Here is a 20831-nt window from a genome sequence, read left to right as displayed (position 1 = left end):
ATAATTTTTTAAAAAATAAATAAACAAATAAACCAGGACAAATGTAGGACAAAATTTTCAAATGGAGGGCACTTTTTAAATAAAAAATGGAGGACACGCGAAAAAAATTGCTGAGCTTTTTAAAAATGTTAAGATAAATGCATGTTTCTGAGGCTTCTATAGACAATTGCCCCACCATGCCCCTCGTGCGAGCCGCCAAAGGCCCCGGCGGCAATCGGCGGCAGGACTGGGCTGGGGCCGGTCCCAAGGCCTCTCCGGGCCGCATCCAGCCCGCGGGCCGCAGGTTGCCTACCCCTGCTCTAAGCTGTCTTCCTGTTTTGTTTTAACTAAATGAAAGAACCATCAATAGTTTATGCTTTTGCAGTGGTAAAGTGGGTCCTGATCTGTCCTTTGTGTGCCTTTTTCAAGCTCTAAGATTTCCTTTTGGATAAACAGATTTTTTTTTTAATGAAGAAGACTCCCCCCCAAGACTTAGCATCTTTGTAAGAATGTATTAGGCATCTACACACTTCAAGTTAGTCAAGAAGTACAAACTCCCACACCAAACTGCTCTTCCAAAACAAAGACAGGAACGACAGTTTAATCCAAAACAGGTTTATTCATAACTAACATCCAAATCAATCTAAAAAGGGTATTACCTTTTTAGTTCAGCAGGGTTAAGAGGGCCTTTCCCAAACTGGTGTCATCAGGCTGTGGTGGACTACAATTCCCTTCATCCCCAGTCACTGTGGTTTATGGAATGTGTACAAGCTGTATTCTAACACACTTGGAGAAGGCTAAATTGGTAGGGGAGAATGCTAACTAGATCCTACCTAGAAAAAAGACTATTTATTGCTCAGGAGATAAAATTACAACTAAAGCTTTAAAAAATAGCTTTAAAAATGTAAATTTTAAAACACTGTTTTGTAGCAGAGATCAGAAAGAGAGTGTGAAAAATTACTTTTCTAGCCACTGCCCATACCAGCTGGAGGATTAGAATTAAAGGCTAGAGGCCAGTGATTCCCAAACTCTCCCCATCCAGGAGTTTTGGACTTTGGCTCCCAGAATCCCAGATAACTGGTCAAGATAGCTGAGGCTTCTGGGAGCTGAAGTCCAAAACACCTGGAGAACCAGAGTTTGGGAATCACTGGGCTAGATGTCAGATGTTAGATTTTGTGTATGAAGGCTGGTAACAAAGGACTGGTACATGTTATCCCTGGTACGCAGAGACAGGAGATATTGAAGGCACAGTTTCAAAAAGTTTTGATAAGAAGGAAAAATGGGAGCTGCATAAAGAAACCAGGATGGATGTCAACTGAGCTAAGTCTCAAAAAAGAACATGTACAAGAAATGGAAATGGGGGGAATCACCAAAGAAGAATCCAAACAAATAGCAAGCATGACATGTAGGGGGAAAGTCAGAAAGGCTAAAGTGTAGAATCAGCTCAGGCTTCTAGAGAGGTTAAGAAGAATTAAAAGGGCTTTTTTTGGTCCACAGAAAAAGGGACATGAAGGAAATGAAATAAATAATGAGATGGGGTGAAGGAAGCACACCTGTCTCAGTGGCATCTCCAGTATCATTAAAGCAGCAAATCCAGTTTGTGTTTTAGTATGAAGTTTAAAGGAGCTACTGAGCCAACACCCAAAAGATGATCAGTATCTTGGGCAACTTCCTCACAAGTCTGGACTAAAACCCAGAACAGATTCACAACCTCACTAACATGAGCTTCAGACAGTAGATTCTGAACATTATCAGAGTTGTTCAAAAAAGTCACTTTCCCAAGCTCTGATCAGAAACTAGAGGCCTGGCCAGTTAATTGAATTCCCTGCAAGATTCCTCCATGGTGGTCAGCTAGTTGTCAAGAGCAAAAGACAGATTAAAAAAAAAAAAAGGAATGAGTAAAGGGCACTTGATAACAGGCCAGTTTAGAAGAGATGCTAGTGGTTCTGTAGTGGTTTGAACACTGAACTATAGAGATTATCACACAGGAGGCTAAGTGCCTAAATCCCATTCAGACACAGGATTTAAATCCCGGAAAAGCAGGATCATTTTCAGATTCATTCGGAGCACTGAATATTAACACAAAAATAGCCTGCAGAAAACCTGGACAAAATTGGCTAATGTTTACATCCTTTCGGGAAAATCCCGAAAGTAAAAAGCAGCTGATTGTGTTCACTTTCTGTGCGGCTTAATGCCGGCTTAAATCTCAATGCCCCCGAGGTCGTGCGAAAACAATTCTGCTTTTGCAGGATTTGCCTACTTTCTGTGCGCATTAATTTCTGACATCATGTCAAAACAATCCCGCTTTTGTGGGATATTCCCATTTTAAATCCTGTTTCTGTATGGAATAAACCCCATGGGATAAACTCCCATGATTCGGTGGACAAGGGTTCGAGTCCCTGCTCAGCCATGGAAACCCACTGGGTGAGTCATACACTCAGTCTCAGAAAAACCCATAGTAGAGTCACCATAGGGTTGCCATAAGTTGATCTTGAAGGCACACAACAGCAACAAAGTGATTATGCAGAAGTGGAGGAATCTTCACATTTCTCAAAAGGAACCACCTTGAAACCATCACTGCTAACCACAGAGTATCGCACCTGTCCCTCTTGTTTGTGGAAGCCGCTCTGATGCCCATGAAATTTACCTTTCTGATCAAACCCATTTCCTCCATTAAAGGCATTCGGAGGGTTTCTGTCTTCTGTGAGATCTTTGATGGAGAACCAAGTGATCCTTCCGGCAAAACTTCTTCCCACACTCGGAGCACTGGAAAGGCTTCTCCCGCGTATGGGTGAGCTCATGTCTGTTAAAATCTCTTTTGTGACTAAAGCATTTGCTGCAGTGAGGACATTCGAACGGCTTGTCTGCAGTATGAATTCTCTCATGTCTACGCAGAGAGAGTCTGTGTTTGAAGTGCTTCCCACACTGCCAACACTGGTATGGTTTCACTTCGCTCTGCTTTCCTTGATTTATCTGGAGTGTTTCTGCATAACTAAATCTCATCCCAAATTGATCAGAGTCAGTCGTTGCCTCTTCTTCCCGATTCCTTAGCTGTCTCTCTATGTCTTCTTCCTCATTCTCGGCAAACTCCGATCTTCTCTCTCCTCTTAGAGTTTTCAGGGTTTCATCCAAACAGGAATTTTGTTGAAAGGTCCCCTCTGACATAGGACATTCACTGTGGGCTTCGATAGCAAGGATCGTTTCAAATTCTGACATGTAGCGATATTTTCGACCATACTTGGAGAACAAGGGCATTTTCTCCTTTGTGTGTGTTGTGAAATTTGCAATAGTGGTAGCTGTATGATTGTTGGGGAGCTCATTGCACTCAGTCTTCCTCTCCATCGACTGCTTCCTTTGTTGCTCATCCAATTCACATCTTTGTTTTTTCATCTCCTCCTTCACCATCACATCATCTTGGCTTTTTTGTGGGGGAGGCCTGGAGATCTCCCCTGGCTTATATATTCCCAATTGAGGATTCCCTGTCTTGACCTGAGTTTCCTTCCCATCACCTGCAGAGAGGAGGAAAGGCATTGTGAAGATTGTATGGGTATTTCAGGACTACTTTAACTATGTATTCCTGCATGGCTCCTGCAGTCCCTTCCAACACCATGGACCTTATCACACGGGCGAAATTGGGCAAAATTGGGATTTAAACAGTAATTATCCAGCTCAAAACACAATATTGCAATTAAGATTTTCACATGACATCGCTATACAGGCAATAAACAGGCTATGAACAGCAACAAATCATTTTCAGGGAAATTCTGAAAACGATTTGTTGCTGTTTATTGCCCATTTAATAGCGATATGTGTGAAAATCTTAATTGTGATTCTGTGTTTTGTGCTGGATAATCGTTGTTTAAGCCCCCAATTTTCTCCATGTGATAAGGTCCTATGAATCACAGTGGGCCCTTGGTATTTGCTTTAAATTTTGGTATCTCCCCATGGATACCAAAATCCGTGGATATTCAAGTCCTGTTATATACAATGGCATAGTAAAATGGTGTCCCATATATAAAAGGGCAAAATCCAGGCTAAAGTGCCCTCCATCACCATGTGCTGGCATGCAATCAAAGCATCCTGAAAATAGGATGAGAATTTGGAAATGTTACCCATTTGGGGTGCATCTACACTGTAGGAATACTGTCAGCCCTCCTTAACCATGGATTCTGTATCCACGGATTCCACTATCCCTGGCTTGAAAATATTCCTATAAATGAATAAATAAAAGAAAACTTTGATTTTGCGATATTTAAAATAAGGGACAACATTTTATTATGTCATGGTATACAGTAAGACTTGCGCATCCATCCTGTGGGGGATCCTGGAACTAAACCACAGTGGATACCAAGGGTCCACTGTAATGCAATTTGACACCACTTTAACTGCCATAGCTCCATTCTATAGAATCCTGAGATTTGTAGTTTTATATATCTTCCCCATCACCCTGTACGGATGTGACAGGTGGGCAGGGAAGAAAGTGAATAAAAAGATAATCAACACATTTGAGATATGGTGCTGGAGAAGAAGGGTGAGGATACCATGGACAGCCAAAAAAATAAATGGGTCTTTCAACAAATCAAGCCTGTATGCTCTCTGAAAGCAGAGATGATGAAACTGAGGCTGTCTTATTTTGGCCACCTCGTGAGAAGGCACGACTCATTGGAAAATATAATAATGCTAGGAAATGTAGAAGACAGTAGAGATGAAGAACGTATGCCAGGTGCATAGACTTAATCAGGGAGGTCATGGACCTGAGTCTACAAGACCTGGGTAGAGCAGTGGAGGATAGTGGGATTTGGAGATAAATAAATAAACAAACTTTATTTGTATACCGCCCTTCGAAACATCAGGGCGGTTCACAGCAAATATCATACAATTATTAAAACAACATTATTAAAACCATCAATACAATAAAATAATCTGTGCCAAATCACAGATGACTCACCAATGGCTAACAGGGGAACTAACAGAGGGAAACTAGCAAGGGACTTAACAGAGGGACTTAACAGAGGGGGGAAGGGCTCTCAAGGCAAAGGCTTAGGGATAAGCCTGCCTGAAGAGAAGCGTCTTTAGCTCCTTCTTCAATTGGGCCAGGGAGGTTGCTGAATGGAGCTCGATAGGCAGCGTGTTCCAGAGGATGGGGGCCGAGGTCGAAAAGGCCCTTCTGGTGGTGTTGTTCAATCTAACCTCTGGAACTCTTAATAGCTGCTGCCTACTAGATCTGAGTGTGCGGGGCGGATTGTACGGAGAGAGGCGGTCCTTCAAGTACTCTGGGCCCAAGCCATTTAGGGCTTTATAGGTTATAACCAACACCTTGTATTGCGCCCGGAAGCGAATAGGCAGCCAATGTAGGTCCTTTAAGACCGGTGTTATATGACTGGTCCTAGATGTATTAGTGACCAGTCTTGCTGCCATATTCTGCACTAATTGCAGCTTCCGGGTATGGTACAAGGGTTGCCCCATGTAGAGCGCATTGCAGAAATCCAACCGAGAGGTTACCAGAGCGTGTACTACTGTTTCTAGGTCCCCCCGGCTCAGGTAGGGATGTAGCTGGCGTATCAGCCTAAGATGATAACAAGTGCTTCTGACCGTCGCATCCACCTGAGATGTAAGGTGGAGCGACGAGTCAAGGAGCACCCCCAGACTACGTTCGGTGTCCCTCACGGGAAGCGTGGTCCCGTTCAGGACAGGTGGAACCACCGCCATCCCTGGGCCAGGAGAACCTATCACGAGTACTTCCGTTTTCTCTGGATTCAAGCTGAGCCTGTTTTCCCTCATCCAGCCCATTACCGACTCCAGACAGGCCACGAGCGGAGAGATGCCATCCCCGGTCACTGCATCAGTCGGAGACATAGAGAAAATTATTTGGGTGTCATCAGCGTACTGATAACCCCGCGCCCCATGTCTCCGGATGATCTCTCCCAGCGGTTTCATGTAGATGTTGAAAAGCATGGGAGACAGGATGGCTCCTTGAGGGACCCCAGATGTTAGGGGTTTCTTGTCGGAGCACACGTCTCCCAGCTGCACCATCTGGAACCTCCCAGTGAGGTAGGACCGGAACCACTGGAGCGCAGTGCCCCCGATCCCCACCTCTTCCAGGTGCTCCAGAAGGATACCATGGTCTATGGTATCGAAAGCCACTGAGATGTCCAAGAGCACCAACAGGGACACGCTTCCCCTGTCAATGCCCAGACGGAGGTCATCGACTAAGGCGACCATGGCAGTCTCAACCCCGTAACCCGCCTGAAAGCCGGTTTGAAATGGGTCTAGATAATCCGTTTCATCCAGGATCGATTGGAGCTGGATCGCAACCGCCCTCTCGATCACCTTACCCAAAAATGGCAACAGCGATACAGACCGATAATTATTATGCATCAGGGGGTCCAGGGAGGGCTTTTTTAGTAAAGGTCTTACAGTGGCCAATTTTAATTTCGATGGAAATTGCCCTTCCCTGAAAGAGGTGTTAATAATCCGGTGTAACATTAAAGTTACCACCGGTCCCCCCTGAGCCGCCAGCCATGAGGGACAGGGATCGAGAGAGCAGGTCGTCTTCCTAACACTCCTCATCCACAGGGTTGTCATGAGTCAAAGTTGACTTGAGGGCAGTTAACAACAACAACAAGCCATGTCTTTCCCTGGTACTAAAAAGCAAAGCAACGTTTACCCCATTGGAGCTGCCGAGGAAAGACACTGCACAAGTGAGGAACCACAGCCAAGAAAGTAAGTCTTCCTGCATCATATCATCCCTACTGGTGGGACACAGAAGACAGTCTTTCCAGCAGATCTCAGTCACTGGGGAAGGCATATGTAGATCTCTGTTCAGTATTTGCCCTTTTAGATTCAAAAGTGGGGACCCAATTTGGTGATGTTTACATGACTGGAAGAGATACATACCCAGAGAAATTACATTTCTGTTGTTCTCCTGCTGTACTTCCCAAAACATGGTCTTTGGGCTGGGCCGAACCTCAGTCTGTGCCGCTACAAGCCAAGCCACCCCACTTGCTTCTTTACGGTTCACTGCCCTCTACAAATGGAGAAAAGAAAAACCACATTTCCTCAGCCATCAGGTCCTGTTGCAGCACAGATATCCAGAACTTGGAGTCACATTCCTGCCTTTGTTATAAACCTACATAAGAAGTCAACCTTTTTATCCACAAGCACACCCCCACATGGATGGGAACTATAGTTAAACCTAGCAGGGACAGTATCCACCTGACTCAGGAAAAGTGCGCTACAGGTTGAGTCTCCCTTATCCAGAATTCCAAAATTAAAAATATTCCAAAATTCAAAACTGTCCACATCAGTGACTGAGATAGTGGCAACTCTGCTTTCAGTGAACACCAACTTTGTTTCATGCACAAAATTATTTAAACTATTGTGAATAAAACTACCTTCTGGCTATGTGTATAAGGTGCATATAAAGCATAAATTAATTTTGTATTTAGACTAGGGCCCCATCTCTAAGATATCTCATTATATATATGCAAATATTCCAAAACCCTAAATAAATAAATCCAAGATACAAAACACTTCTAACCCCAAGCATTTCAAATAAGGAAGACTCCACCTGTAGTTTTAAATCCTAAAAGTTCCCCCTAGAAGATTAAAGAGGGTGGAAGAATTTGCCATTTAAAGGGATTTTTGAAGAGCCTGGACCTGTTTTATGCTGGAAAGGGCATTATAAAAAACAGAATTTGACTCTTGACCTAAAATGAGCCCACTTAAAGTATACTTACATCGGAAATCATGTCTACCATTTTGAATTAAAACGGGGAGGGGAAGATGGGAGATGAGAAGGGGTGCAAAGGAGCTATATAAGACCCACAGAAGGCATTTTGTTCTTTCCAGGGACTACAAAATTGTAGTGCTATAATTCCATTTTAATTGGAATTAAAATTCTATGGCTGCATCCTATGGAATCTTGACATTTGTAGTGTAGGGGTGAATGAAATATCTTGGATGGATGGATGGACGGAGACAGACAGACAGAGCTAGATAAAGATAGATAGGCAGGCAGGCAGGCAGGGAGGCACTAGGAGCTCCTTGGCTGAAAATGTTCAATATCTCATGAAACTACAAATTCCTTAGGATGTTGCAATGGCAATGAAAATGGAATAATAGTGCTACAACTGTGTACTGAGAAAGGGCCTTTGTTTAAAAGAAAATCCTGTAAGCAACAACAAAAAAAGGATCATTAACAGAAAAGTTGGCAGATATGGCTCCAGTATAGTACTGGCCTTAAATCCACCAGTGCCCTGATCCCACCAAGATAATGTGTACCTTTCTCAGCCCAGCTTCTACCATTCCTTGTTGTTCAAGAAGCGATGAACTGGGGTGACATGGCCACTTGTTTCCACTGCCTGCAAAGAATGGTAAGGAGACTTCAGAAAGAAACCAGTCCATTCTTTGTCTTTAGGAAAACCAGGTGAAGCAGAGGGGAGGAAATCTGTCCTTTAAGATCGGTTGACAAGAGCAAATTTTGGAGGAGGAAACCAGCATGGCATAGTGGTTTGAGCATTGGGCTACGACTCTGGGGACCAGGCTTCAATACCCAGCTCAGCCATCAATCCCATTGGGTGGCCTTGGGCAAGCCACACTCTCTCAGCCTTAGGTAAAAGCAATGGCAAACCCTCTCTGAACAAATCTTGCCAAGAAAACCCCAAGATAGGTTTGCCTTAGGGTCACCAGAAGTTGGAAACAACTTGAAGGCCCACAACAAAACCTGTGTTTTAGGGTCCTTTTGTGCTATGCCCTTACAGCACTATGATTCCGCTTCAACTGCCATAGCAACATCCTATGGAATCCTGGGATTTCCAATTTAGGAAGGGGTATTTAGGATTCTTCCTCCAGAGAGCTTTAGTGCCTTCCCTAACTACAAATCCCATAAGTCCACCGGATGGAGTCACAGCAGTTTAAATAGAATCACAGTTTTATAACCTCTTTCCCATTGTAGTTTGGTTGGCTCCGTCTCCCCTCTTTTTTCATTAGCTAGCAAAGACCTATTTATTTAGGCAGGACTTTGGTTCTTAAGTTATGTGGTAGAAAGGTATTTTCAGTGTGCTTTGCTATATTTTTACTATTTTTAATAACATTTTAAATGTGGCTTTAAATTATTCTATCTACTTTAAAAATAGATTAAAAAACCCAACCCTTCTGTGTGCATATTGCGCCTACTTTATCCAGAATTCCAAAATTCAAAATACTCCAACATCCAAAATTGTCCTCATGGGTGGCTGAGAAGGTGATACTTTTGCTTTCTGATGGTTCAATGTTCACAGACTTTATTTTGTACACAATTATTAAACATATATGTATATAGCTACCTTTGGACTATGTGTATAAGGTGTATATGAAACATTACGTATATGCAAATATTCCCACATTTAAAAAAACAACCCAAATCCAAGCATTTTAATAATAATAATAACAACAACATTTTTTATTTATGTCCCACCTCTTCCAAGGATCGAAGCAGGATTACATCATTTGAATGTACCTGTAATTATTTTGAATAAGGGGGATTCGTTCTGTAATAAGATTTTAGCTGAACATTGTTTTAAATTGCTACTAGCCTCCTGGGGTCCCATGTTGTGAGAAAAATGGAATATTAATTAGTTGTTAATTAGTTAATTAACATTCCATCTTTTTCATAGCACTGGATCCCAGAAGGCTTACAGAAAATTAATGAAATTGGATTCTGAAGTGTTAAAGGAACCTCAGTGGTGCTGAAATCCTTCATCATTCTGCGTTTCTTTGCAACTCATTGTTCACAACTGGTCTCTTTTCACAGGAGACCTGAGCTACCTCTCAGAACATGCAGAGCAGTTGTTCTGCCTCAGTCTAGCAGCATTGCAAATGAGATAACAGACTCTTTTTCCCAAAGGATAATGACCCAGAAAAACTAGAAGGATTCCTATCAGGAGAAGATACTTAGCTATAGCAGGTTGAGGCCTCATTCCCACTACAAAATAAATTGTCTTTTTGAGTCAACGATGAAGCAATTTAGCACCAAATAGATGTTCACACTATTCGAGCCTTGATCGAATCCACCCATTTCAATTTATTCCACTTTAATGCCATTTTATTCATTCAGCAGTGGATCGATTCAACATGGAGCTGCCTCTCAGGGGTTACCACACCACAGGAACCGAATCAAATAGACAGCGCATTCACATTTGCACTGAATCGATTCATTTCAAAAGAAGCTGGGAATGCCACGGATGCAGAAGAACTGGTTTAAATGGGTTTGGCGCTGCGCACCCCTCAGCAAACCATGCCAGAAATTTGGCGCAAGTGTGAACAACGCCCATTTAAACCTGTTCAAATCAGTTTGAAAACTGGTTTAATATGGGTGTTCCTTATCTGAAATGCTTGGGACAAAAAGTGTTTTGGATTTTGAAGTTTTTTAGATTTTGGAATGTTTGCACAAAGAGTGGGATCTCCACATTCACTGGGGTTAGGGGCACAGGATCCCTGTGAAAAGTGGAAAAACCACAAATTAAAAAGCCCTATGTTTTTATCTGAGAGGGCACCTCTCCAGATATCTTTAGATTCTCCAGCACAATTCTGTGATCAACATCTGCCAGATGTTAACCACAAAATCATGCTGGAGGACCTACAAATGCCTAGAGAAGTATTTTCTCCAGTAATTTCTAGGTCCTCCAGCACAACTCTATGGTCAATATCCACCAGAGTTACACTGAAGGACCTAGAGATTCCCAGAGAGAACATATTAATCAAATCTGCAAATAACCAAATCCGAAAAGTCAAAGCTGCAAATGTGGAGGGCCAACTGTAAATAAGAAGATATCTTGGAGATGGGACCCAAGTCTGAACATGGCATTCATTTATGTTTCATACACTCCTTATATACTGGGCCCTCGGTATTCATTGGGGTTTTGTTCCAGGACCCCTTGTGGATACCAAAATCCTTGGATGCTCAGTTCCCATTAAATAAAATGGCATAGTGAAACTGTGTTCCTTATATAAAATAGCAAAATAAAGGTATGTTTTTTGGAATATTTTAAAGCCGTGGATGGTTGAATCCATGGATACAGAATCCACGCATATGGAGAGGGCCGATTGTACTAGATCCGGCACGTCAGATCAGACGTGGAATGAGAACAAATACTCTGTACTGAAAAGAACAATTCAACTGGTGCATCTACTCTAATCGCTACTAGGCAGACTGGTTGGGATTGATGTTGATCATCCAACAACTCTTGGAGGGCAATAAGCTACCATGCTGTAGTCGAACACAATGGATGCAAAAAATGAGGGAGTGGGCAACAGTGTGGGGGCCAGAGTTCAATTTCCCCCTAGACCATGAATCACCTCCCCCCCAAAGCAGGCCCCCAAACTTTCATTTTCCTGTGCAGTCCTTCTCAAAATGGCACCTGGAAGTGATGTGGTGTCACTTCTGGTTGCCATTTTGAGAGTGGAATTTTGCAGCCAAATTATTTAGGGGCATTATGGGGTTCTGTGCACCAGAACCGCATGGGGTATTTTCATGTGTTTTCATGCATTTGACAAGCTTTCTGCATGTTTTGAGGGAACAAATTGCCCAAATATCATGCTGGTTTTTATAAAATAAAATTGAGGGCTTTGGAGAGATTAATGGGAGGCTTCAGGAACCACAATAGGGGAGCCCAGGGGCCTCATGCAACCCATGGACAGGATTCTTGGAAGTGTTCGGAAGACGACCTGCTCTCTCGATCCCTGTCCCTCATGGCTAGCGGCTCAGGGGGGCCCGGCAGTAATTTCTTTACTGTATCGGATTATAAACACATCTATGAGGGAAGGACAATTTCCATCCAGCTTAAAATTGGCCATTGTAAAACCGCTGCTGAAAAAGCCTTCCCTCGACCCCCTGTTGCATAATAATTATCGGCCTGTTTCGCTATTGCCATTTTTGGGGAAGGTGATCGAGAGAGCGGTTGCAATCCAGCTTCAATCGATCCTGGAGGAAACGGAGTATCTTGATCCATTTCAAACCGGCTTTCGGGTGGGCTACGGGGTGGAGACGGCCATGGTCGCCTTGGTCGATGATCTCCGTCTGGGCATTGACAGGGGAAGCGTGTCCCTGTTAGTGCTCTTGGACATCTCAGCGGCTTTCGATACCATAGACCATGGTATCCTTCTGGGGCGCCTGGCAGAGGTGGGAATCGGGGGCACTGCGCTCCAGTGGTTCCGATCCTACCTCTCTGGGAGGTCCCAGATGGTGCAGCTGGGAGACGTGTGCTCCGATGAGAGGCCCCTAACATCTGGGTCCCTCAAGGGGCCATTCTGTCTCCCATGCTTTTTAACATTTACATGAAACCGCTGGGAGAGATCATCCGGAGACATGGGGCGCGGTGTTATCAGTACGCTGATGACACCCAAATAGTCTTCTCTATGTCCCCGACTGATGCAGTGACCGGGGTTGGCATCTCTCCTCTCGTGGTCTGCCTGGAGTCGGTAATGGATTGGATGAGGGAAAATAGACTCAGCCTGAATCCAGAGAAAACGGAAGTACTAGTGATAGGTTCTCCTGGCCCAGGGAAGGCGGTGGTTCCACCTGTTCTGAACGGGGTCACGCTCCCCGTGAAGGACTCTGTACGCAGTTTGGGGGTGCTCCTTGACTCGTCGCTACATCTTACATCTCAGGTGGACGCGACAGTCAGGAGTGCTTGCTATCAGCTTCGGCGGATACGCCAACTGCGTCCCTACCTGGACCGGAGGAACCTTGAAACGGTTGTACATGCTCTGGTAACCTCTCGTTTGGATTTCTGCAACGCGCTCTACATGGGGCAACCCTTGTACCATTCCCGGAAGCTACAATTAGTGCAGAACATGGCAGCACGACTGGTCACTGGCACGTCCAGGGTCAGTCACATAACACCGGTGCTCAAAGATCTCCATTGGCTGCCTATTCGCTTCCGGGCGCAATACAAGGTGTTGGTTATTACCTATAAAGCCCTAAATGGCTTGGGCCCAGGGTATCTAGAGGACCGCCTCTTCCCATATATTCCGCCCCGCACACTCAGATCATCTGGACAGCTGCGTTTAAGCGTGCCAGAGGCAAGGTTAATATCTACATCAAAGAAGGCCTTTACCATCCTGGCCCCTAACCTCTGGAACTCGCTACCAGCCGAGCTCCGTGCTGCCCCCTCCTTAGCCCAATTTAGGAAAGGATTGAAGACCCTACTATTTGAGCAGGCATTCTCCTAACACCTACCCCGACTATGCTTTGTTCCTCCCCCTTGCCAGTGTGGCCGCTGGCAGAATTGTGTTTTTAATCTGTATTTAATTATGTATCATGTATTGTATTGATGTTGTAAACCGCCCTGGTATTTGATAGGGCGGTATATAAATAAACATTTTATTTATTTATTTATTTATGGACTTCACTAGGCCCGTCCCTGACTGAGTGCATCCTTACCAAGCAGATTGACCTCCATGTCACTGTCTTTTGGGGTTTCTTTGCAGACCTGCTCATTTGAAGCATTCAAGGGTTGCTCCCCTGCATCCAGCATCTCTATGCCCTCCTCCCTCAATGGCCTCTGAAACAGAGAAAATGATCCCAGTCATATGGTGGCCGGAAAAGAAACTGTGATAGAGCAGCAAGAGATACTTTCTGTTCCCTTCAATCTTTTCCTCTTATGGGTCTCATTCAAGAAAGTTTCTTTTTTCTTCACCCTAAATCAAAAAGTCAAGCTGGGCAATACTTTTACAGGGCTGCCAAAATATCATTTTATACCACTACAAGCTTTTGAATCCTTTACATCTCTTCACTTGTGGGTTCCAAAATTTGGAATGTAATGCCTGATGATGTTGAGTTCTGAACGACTCAAAATCTTGTGTGTGCGTGTTTTTTTAAATGATATTTTGGCAACCCAATAACAGAAATACCAACTTTGCTTATCATTTTTATTGCCTGACCTCACAGCTACCTAGCTACTTTCCTCCCTCCCTCCATTAAATGCTTTTCAGATCATTGGTTTCTTGGAAATCCTCCGTTTCTGAAGCAGGTTCAGATACAGAGATGTGAATATAGTAGAAAAGCTCCCCACTGCCTATCACAGCTCACAGACTGGACACATTATCTTCTTCTAACCAACAATTCCCAGAATCCCCCAGCATAGCACAGGATTCTGGGAACTGTCTGTCAAAAGAGTCATGTTTCCCATGCCAACTCCTATGCATAGTGCAGTGAGTTGCAATAGGCATAATGTTCTCATCATTACAGTGGGGCCTTGCTATCTGCTGGGTTTTAACTCCAGGATCCCCTGTGGATACCAAAATCTATGGATACTCAAGTCCCATAAAATACAATGGCACAGTAAAATGGAGCTCCTTGTATGAAATGGCAAAATCTAGGAAGTTTATCATGCTGGGGCTAATTTCGGCATTCCAGAGATTAAAGCGCATTTAAAACATCCCACAAATAAAGCAAAGATGGTGAGTAATTGCACAAATGATTATCACATGCAATTGCGCAAATGAAGTGATATCGGAAATGCATTTTCGCTGAAATCCCAAAAGTAAAAAGATCTGCATTAATGCTTCTTTGTGACCACATTAATGGCAGGTTTTGTGCGTCATCATGTGAAATCGTCTCGCGTAATTAAGCAATTTTTCCGGGATATTCACAGGATAAACTTCGTGTGATAAACTTCTAGGTTTGCTTTTGGAATTTATATATTTAAAAATATATATATTCAGGCCATGGATGCTTGAATCTGTGGATTCAGTCTATGGATACAGAGGGCTGACTGTATATCTATGTGCCTGTAGTGCACTTGGAACTATCTATAATTAATTAAATTGGTGGAACCACTAGGTGTGCAGTAAGTAATTAATGCTGTCACCCTCAGCCGCAGATTCAACAATCCACGGTTTGAAAATATAAATTCTAAAAAGCAAACCTTGATTTTGCCAAATTATAAAAGGAACACCATTTTACTACACCACTGTATATAATGGGACTTGAACATCCATGGATTTTGGTATCCATGGGGGGACCTGGAACCAAACCCCAGCAGATACCAAGGGCCCATTGTACAAAAACAGTGGTAAGCGGGATGTTGTACACATACAGTACCATCATACCCTTTTCCAAACTTCTAAAAGCATTTTTAAAAATCCTTTTTAAAATTTTATCTTTAGAAAATGCAAGCTACAATGTTTTGGAAAAAATGAGGAATACAGTGGTCCTTTGCATCTGCTGGGGTTGGCTTCCAGGACACCCCATGGGTACCAAAATCCATGGATGCTCAAATTCCACCATATGCAAAAGCATAGTAAAATGGTCTTATATAAAATGGCAAAATCAATGTGCACTTTTAGAAGATATATACAGTGTATATATATATATATATATACACACACACACACATAGATTCAACTATCCACGGTTTGAAACTATTGTGTGTGTGTGTATATATATATATATATATATATATATGTCTCAAAGCGTGGATGGTTGAATCCACGGATAAAGAATCCGTGGATATGGAGGGCCAACTGTATTTTCCTTTTCATAATGAAATGGAGTACAGCACATGCTGTTAAGGGCTTCAGTGTTTACTAAGCACTTTCTGTTCTCTGTTTTTAATTGAGGGTTTGTCCAGACTGATTTAGTCTGCATCCTCATTGCAGAAATAATCCAGATGTTTCACAAAGCAACAGTTCCCAGAATTCCGTAGTACTGAGCCATGGCAGTTAAAAGTGATGTCAACTTTAAGCTGACTATACAGTATGTACCATTGTAAACAAGACAGTACCGTTTGTTTCATATTTCCAAACTGTCTTGTATTTTAATATAAATGTCAATTTTGTCCCATTAATGAGAAAAATGCCGTTATGTTGTGAAAATGCTTTGAAGATGTCTGTTTGAAATCGTAGTTGTCAAAAAAAATGTGCCATAAAGTGTAAGAAGTCTTATGATAAGATGTTGAAAGATCAAAATTTGCTGTGTAAGATTACTTCATCAGAAAAATATTTGTGGTACGATCATAGTGAAATACAGTTCCCCTCTACGCCTCCCTAAATTTCTGTATTAATTCTGTTACTGAAGAATAATTGTTAGCTCAATATATTCATGAAATGAAACAACTCTTATTGTCTTATTTTTTCAGGAATATGGACTACTACATAACCCTGTCCTGTTTTGGCCGTTATAATGTCCTGTTTTTGTCTCAAGGAAATTTGGTCAGCCTAGTCAACTTGGATTATTTCTACAGTGCAGATGCAGCCTTAAAAAGGCCAAAAACTCCTAGATTTTGTCCGTGTGCTTTCCCGTTTTATTTTAGAGCTCTATACACATTTTGCTTCTCCCAGAATATTTTCTGTCAGCTCCCAGTACGACCAGAGACTTTTTATATTGGCTCTTCAGTTTGATTTATTTTAATCCTGCATCAAACTGGAAACAACGGCCCTAGCCAATCGGGCCTATAGTGCGCCCTCGTCACGTGCTAGGGGTTGGCCAAGGGCGCACTGCCCATATGTGCCTCACTCCTAGCCCATGACGAGGGCGTCAAAATGGCGGTGCCCTGTACACACATTGCCCCCCTTGTGACATCGCGAGTGCACCATTGGCAAGTTCTTTTTGCTGCGCGAGGAAGCTGCGCGGTTTGTCCACTGCAGCTTCCTCGCACAGCAAAACAAGGTACCGGCAGACCACCCTTTTTGGGCGGTCTGTACCCCGTCAACAAGAACAATATCCAGGACTTTTCAATCAGTCTGGATGTCTGCCTTGGTCTTTCAGTCTTTCTGCTTTCAATAACTGCAGGTGGTTTTGGAAACCAAACAAAATTCTGTCCCCATTATCAATACTGAATTGAAATTCAATATTCCAGCTTCACCTGAATCTTCTTCCCCTTTCCTGCCTCTTCCATTCTCATCATGAAGTCCTCCACCAAAGCCACGGCCTGAGAGCAGGTGTCTGGCCCTCCGGCTCGGATCCAACTTTGCAGATCTGGGGGGAGACTGGCCAGGAATTGTTCCAGGATCAACAGCTCCAGGATCTGATCCTTACTTTGTCTCTCCGGCTTCAGCCACCGGTGGCAAAGCTCCTGGACTTGGCTGTGAATCCTTTGGGGATCCTCCACCCTCTGGCAGCGAAACTCTCGGAAGTGTTGGCGCCGCATTTCCATTCTCCAGGTGTCACCTTGCAATATGGCGGCCTTCACTTTCCCATAGTCCTCTTTGTCTCTGATTTCCAGAGCATGATATGCCTCTTTGGCTTCACCACTGAGAGCTGGCAAAAGCCGGGCTGCCCACTCTTCTCGAGGCCATTGGCAGGCTTGGGCCACTTTCTCAAAGGAGGCCAGGAAGGCCTTGGTATCATCCCATTGGGATGTCTCAGCCATCTCTGGGTTCTCCCCTCTTGTGTGAATGGGTTGCAGTGTCCTCCGAACGTCCTTCTTGTCATTTTCCCAGCATGGTTCCCCTGTTCTGAATGTTTCCCCTCTCCTGTTTTGTAATACGCCCCACTTGGGTTGCCCGGCCATATAGTCCACCTCAAGGATGTTGGTGGCTTCTTCAGCTTTGGCCACAACCTCTTCTGTTTCTGGGGTTGAAGACGTTTACTCCTCCATTGCCCTCACTTGGGCTTCTTCCCACTCAAAGGCAGACAACAAACGATGACCCTGGGGGGGGGGGGAGAGGGATATTCCTGATAAAATATCTTTGCTCTGAAATGTCCCAAAATGTTGAGAAGGTGGAGAAATGGCCTCCTTGGCCTTCTCTGTTGGTCTTCTAGCCTTTCAGGGCAATGACTCAGAGTTGTTGGCTGGTTCCTTTCTTTCCCACCTGGGCAACAAAAAGAATGGCAATTGTGAAAAGTTGTAACAGCTGACCAATGACATGCCTGGAAATATTCCTAGTTGAAAGGGAATGATTTTCTGTATGAAGAATAGGTAAGAAAGAGAGAGTGGGGGGAAGAAAATGATTAAAACAAAGAACGGCACCAGAAAGTTCTTCTAAATGTTTAGGCAGAATCTTGTTGCTTGTAATTTCATAATCTTGAACGTTCTGGTAAATCTTGTATTTATTCTAATTTCTTGAACAGTGATCCCTCCACATTCGCTGGGATTAGAGGTGCAGGACCCTCATGAATGTGGAAAAACCGCAAATAAAAAAAAAACACTATTCCTTTGGTGAAGTTGAAGGCTTTCATGGCTGCACCCATAGTTTTTTGTGGGTTTTTCAGGCTAGGTGGCTGTGTTCTAGAAGAGTTTATCTGACATTTGCCGACATCTGTAGCCACAGATTCGGTGAAATGTCAGGAATAAACTCTTCTAGAACAAACCACATACACGAAAACCCACAAAAAACTATTTTTTTGCCTGAAAGAACCCCTCTGTAGGAATCTCCAGGTCCTCCAGTGCAACTATATGGTCAACATCTGTCAGAAGTTTATTATAACAGAATCATGCATGGAGGACCTACAAATGCCTAGAGAAGGGTTTTCTCTTGGAATTTCGAGGATCCTCAGCACAACTCTATGGTTAACTTCTGGCAGAATTGTGCTGGAGGACCTCGAGATTCCTAGAGATAACATATTAATCACAGGACCTTATCACACGTGAAACTGGAACTCCAATCTGGAGCCCTTCCACAGCAAGGGGAAAGCAGGGTCACTTTGAATTGAAGGCAATTCACGTGATGCATTATCACACGTGAAGAACAAAATTGTAGCGATTCCTGAGTCAAAGTGGAGTGAGATCACTTTAATTACCACACCAGTACATACCATGTGGATTCAACGATTTGAATTGGCACCCTTGCGCATGCTCAGTGGGGGTCTGAACGCATCGAGACCTTTTATGCTTCCAGGGTGAAGAAGGGGGCCACTTTCTGGTTCCACTTTCACATGAATGTTCACATGAACTGTTCCTGTCATCTCTCCCCTCAGCCTCCGATGGCCCCCTCCTTTGCTCCCATCTCTCCCTCCAGCCTCCTGTTTCATTCCCTTCATCCCTGCCATCTACATCTAAATCTACCCTTCTATTCATTCCCTTCACCCCTGTTATCTAGATCTAAATCTACCCTCCGTTTAATTCCCTCCATCCCTGTCATCTACATCTAAAACTACCCTTCCAAACACCGGAAGCAAATGGGGCAAAACTGCAGCACAGCATCATGGAAAATTCACAGTCGCGTCAGAACAGAGCTGCAAAACCCTCCGTGTGATAAGGTTCAAAGTCTCAAATAATCAAATCCGCAAAAGTCAAAGCTGCAAATGTGGAGGACCAACTGTAACTTGAATCCACTGGTTTGTTGCTAGTTGCTGGAGCAGCAGAAAACAGGCTGCCTCCATCTTCTGCATGACACCCCTTCGGATAAGATTCGGAGGCATAGGAGTTTATCACTCGGGGCAAATCCTGTGCAGAAATTAATTTAAACTGAAAACAACCCGCATTTGCTGTTTGCATTTGTGGATGCCGTTTGGTGTTAACCCGAACAGAAAGTTGAAAAAACCCGCATTTGCAGGATGTTTTTCAGCCAACGTTTGTGTGAAAGACAAATAACACAGAAATAACCCAAACGCTCCCTTTTACTTTCACTAAATTCCGAAATTACAAAGCAGCTTTCTGTTTGGATTATTGTTACGTTCTTTCTCTTTCACACCAACACATCTGAGAAACAACACCTGGATTTTAAAATCCCATTTCTGCATAGGATTTTACCAATTCACCCTGCATGTGACAAACTCCATAGCCATGTTAGTCCAGAATATCAGTACATAAAGGGATCTTGTAGCACCGTTGAAACTAACTGAGCAAAAGAATTTGTGGCATAAGCTTGGTGCGTCTACACTGTGAAAACTGTACAGTTTGACACCACTTTAAGTGCTGCAGCTCCATCCTACAGAATCCTGGTATATGTCGCTTGGTGAGACACTGGCACTCTTTGGGAGACAAGGCTAAAGACCCTGTCAAACTACAAATCTCAGGATTCCATAGTATGGAGCTACAGCACTCAAAGTGGTGTCAAACTGCATTGTTTCTACAGTGTAAATGCACCCTCCATTCCACCCTTCTCACAGGTACATTTGGTAGCAATTTGGGAGAAGGCCTTCTCTTCCTAAAAAGTTTAGACTCCCATCCTCCTTGGTTTCTTCCCATGGGCAGAAGAAGATCTTTTTGTTTCGGCAGGACTTTAAGGACCAATCGCTTAGTAAAACAGACCTTACATGATATGCTGTGTTATCTATTAGTTCCTTTCTTTTTTACTGGTTTATAGTTTTAACTGGCTTTAATTTTTTTGGTAGTTTCCTTACATTTTTAACTTTTGCATGCTCTATATTACTGGCTATGTTTTGTATGCTATAAATTACAAGCTACGTTTGTTTTATTTTATTTTTAAATGCCATGAGTCTCAAACTGGGAGCAAGTCACACAGACCGAGTCTCCCTTGCCCAAAATGCTTGGCACCAGGAGTGTGTTGAATTTTGAACATTTGTTTCTTTTTGTTTATTTCAGAATACCTATATTTGCATATATATACATAATGAGATGTCTTGGAGATGGGACCCCAAGTCTAAACACAAAAGTCATTTATGCTTCATATGCATCTCATAAGCATAGCCTGAAGGCCATTTTATAGACAATATTTTAAATAATTTTTTGCATGAAACAAAGGTTGTGCACAATGAACCATCAGAAAGAAAAGGCGTCACTATCTCAGCCACCCATGAAAAAAGGCTTTGCTTTTGGAGTATTTTGGCATTCAGAATTCCAGATAAAACAGAGTCAACCTGCAAAATATTAATTACAATAAAGATGAATTTGCTGAATTGAGTTGGAAAGTGTATTATTATTATTATTATTATTATTATTATTATTATTATTATTATTATTATT

The 20831-nt window shown here is 43.1% G+C and overlaps 2 protein-coding genes across 4 annotated transcripts in view; both read right to left on the bottom strand.

Moving 5' to 3' along the window:
• Positions 1–20831, bottom strand: part of LOC121921898 (zinc finger protein 397-like) — a 942727-nt gene that overhangs the window by 380843 nt on the left and 541053 nt on the right. The gene's annotated exons all lie outside the window — the stretch shown is intronic.
• Positions 579–20831, bottom strand: part of LOC121921912 (zinc finger protein with KRAB and SCAN domains 1-like) — a 23540-nt gene continuing 3287 nt past the window's right edge. For both annotated transcript variants that reach the window (XM_042450639.1, XM_042450638.1), the window contains exons 2-6: positions 16827–17775; positions 13403–13523; positions 8263–8342; positions 6877–7006; positions 579–3488 (exon numbers count right to left, since the gene is read on the bottom strand). In XM_042450639.1, the coding sequence (XP_042306573.1) occupies positions 2653–3488; positions 6877–7006; positions 8263–8342; positions 13403–13523; positions 16827–17474 (1815 nt within the window). In that variant the 5' untranslated portion in view covers positions 17475–17775 and the 3' untranslated portion in view covers positions 579–2652. The remainder of the gene's footprint in view (positions 3489–6876; positions 7007–8262; positions 8343–13402; positions 13524–16826; positions 17776–20831) is intronic.

The sequence above is a fragment of the Sceloporus undulatus genome, chromosome 2, assembly GCF_019175285.1.
Source record: "Sceloporus undulatus isolate JIND9_A2432 ecotype Alabama chromosome 2, SceUnd_v1.1, whole genome shotgun sequence".
In the NCBI taxonomy this organism is placed as follows: domain Eukaryota; kingdom Metazoa; phylum Chordata; class Lepidosauria; order Squamata; family Phrynosomatidae; genus Sceloporus; species Sceloporus undulatus.
Note: the sequence above shows the minus strand (reverse complement) of the source record. Positions and strands in the feature narration are given on the sequence as shown.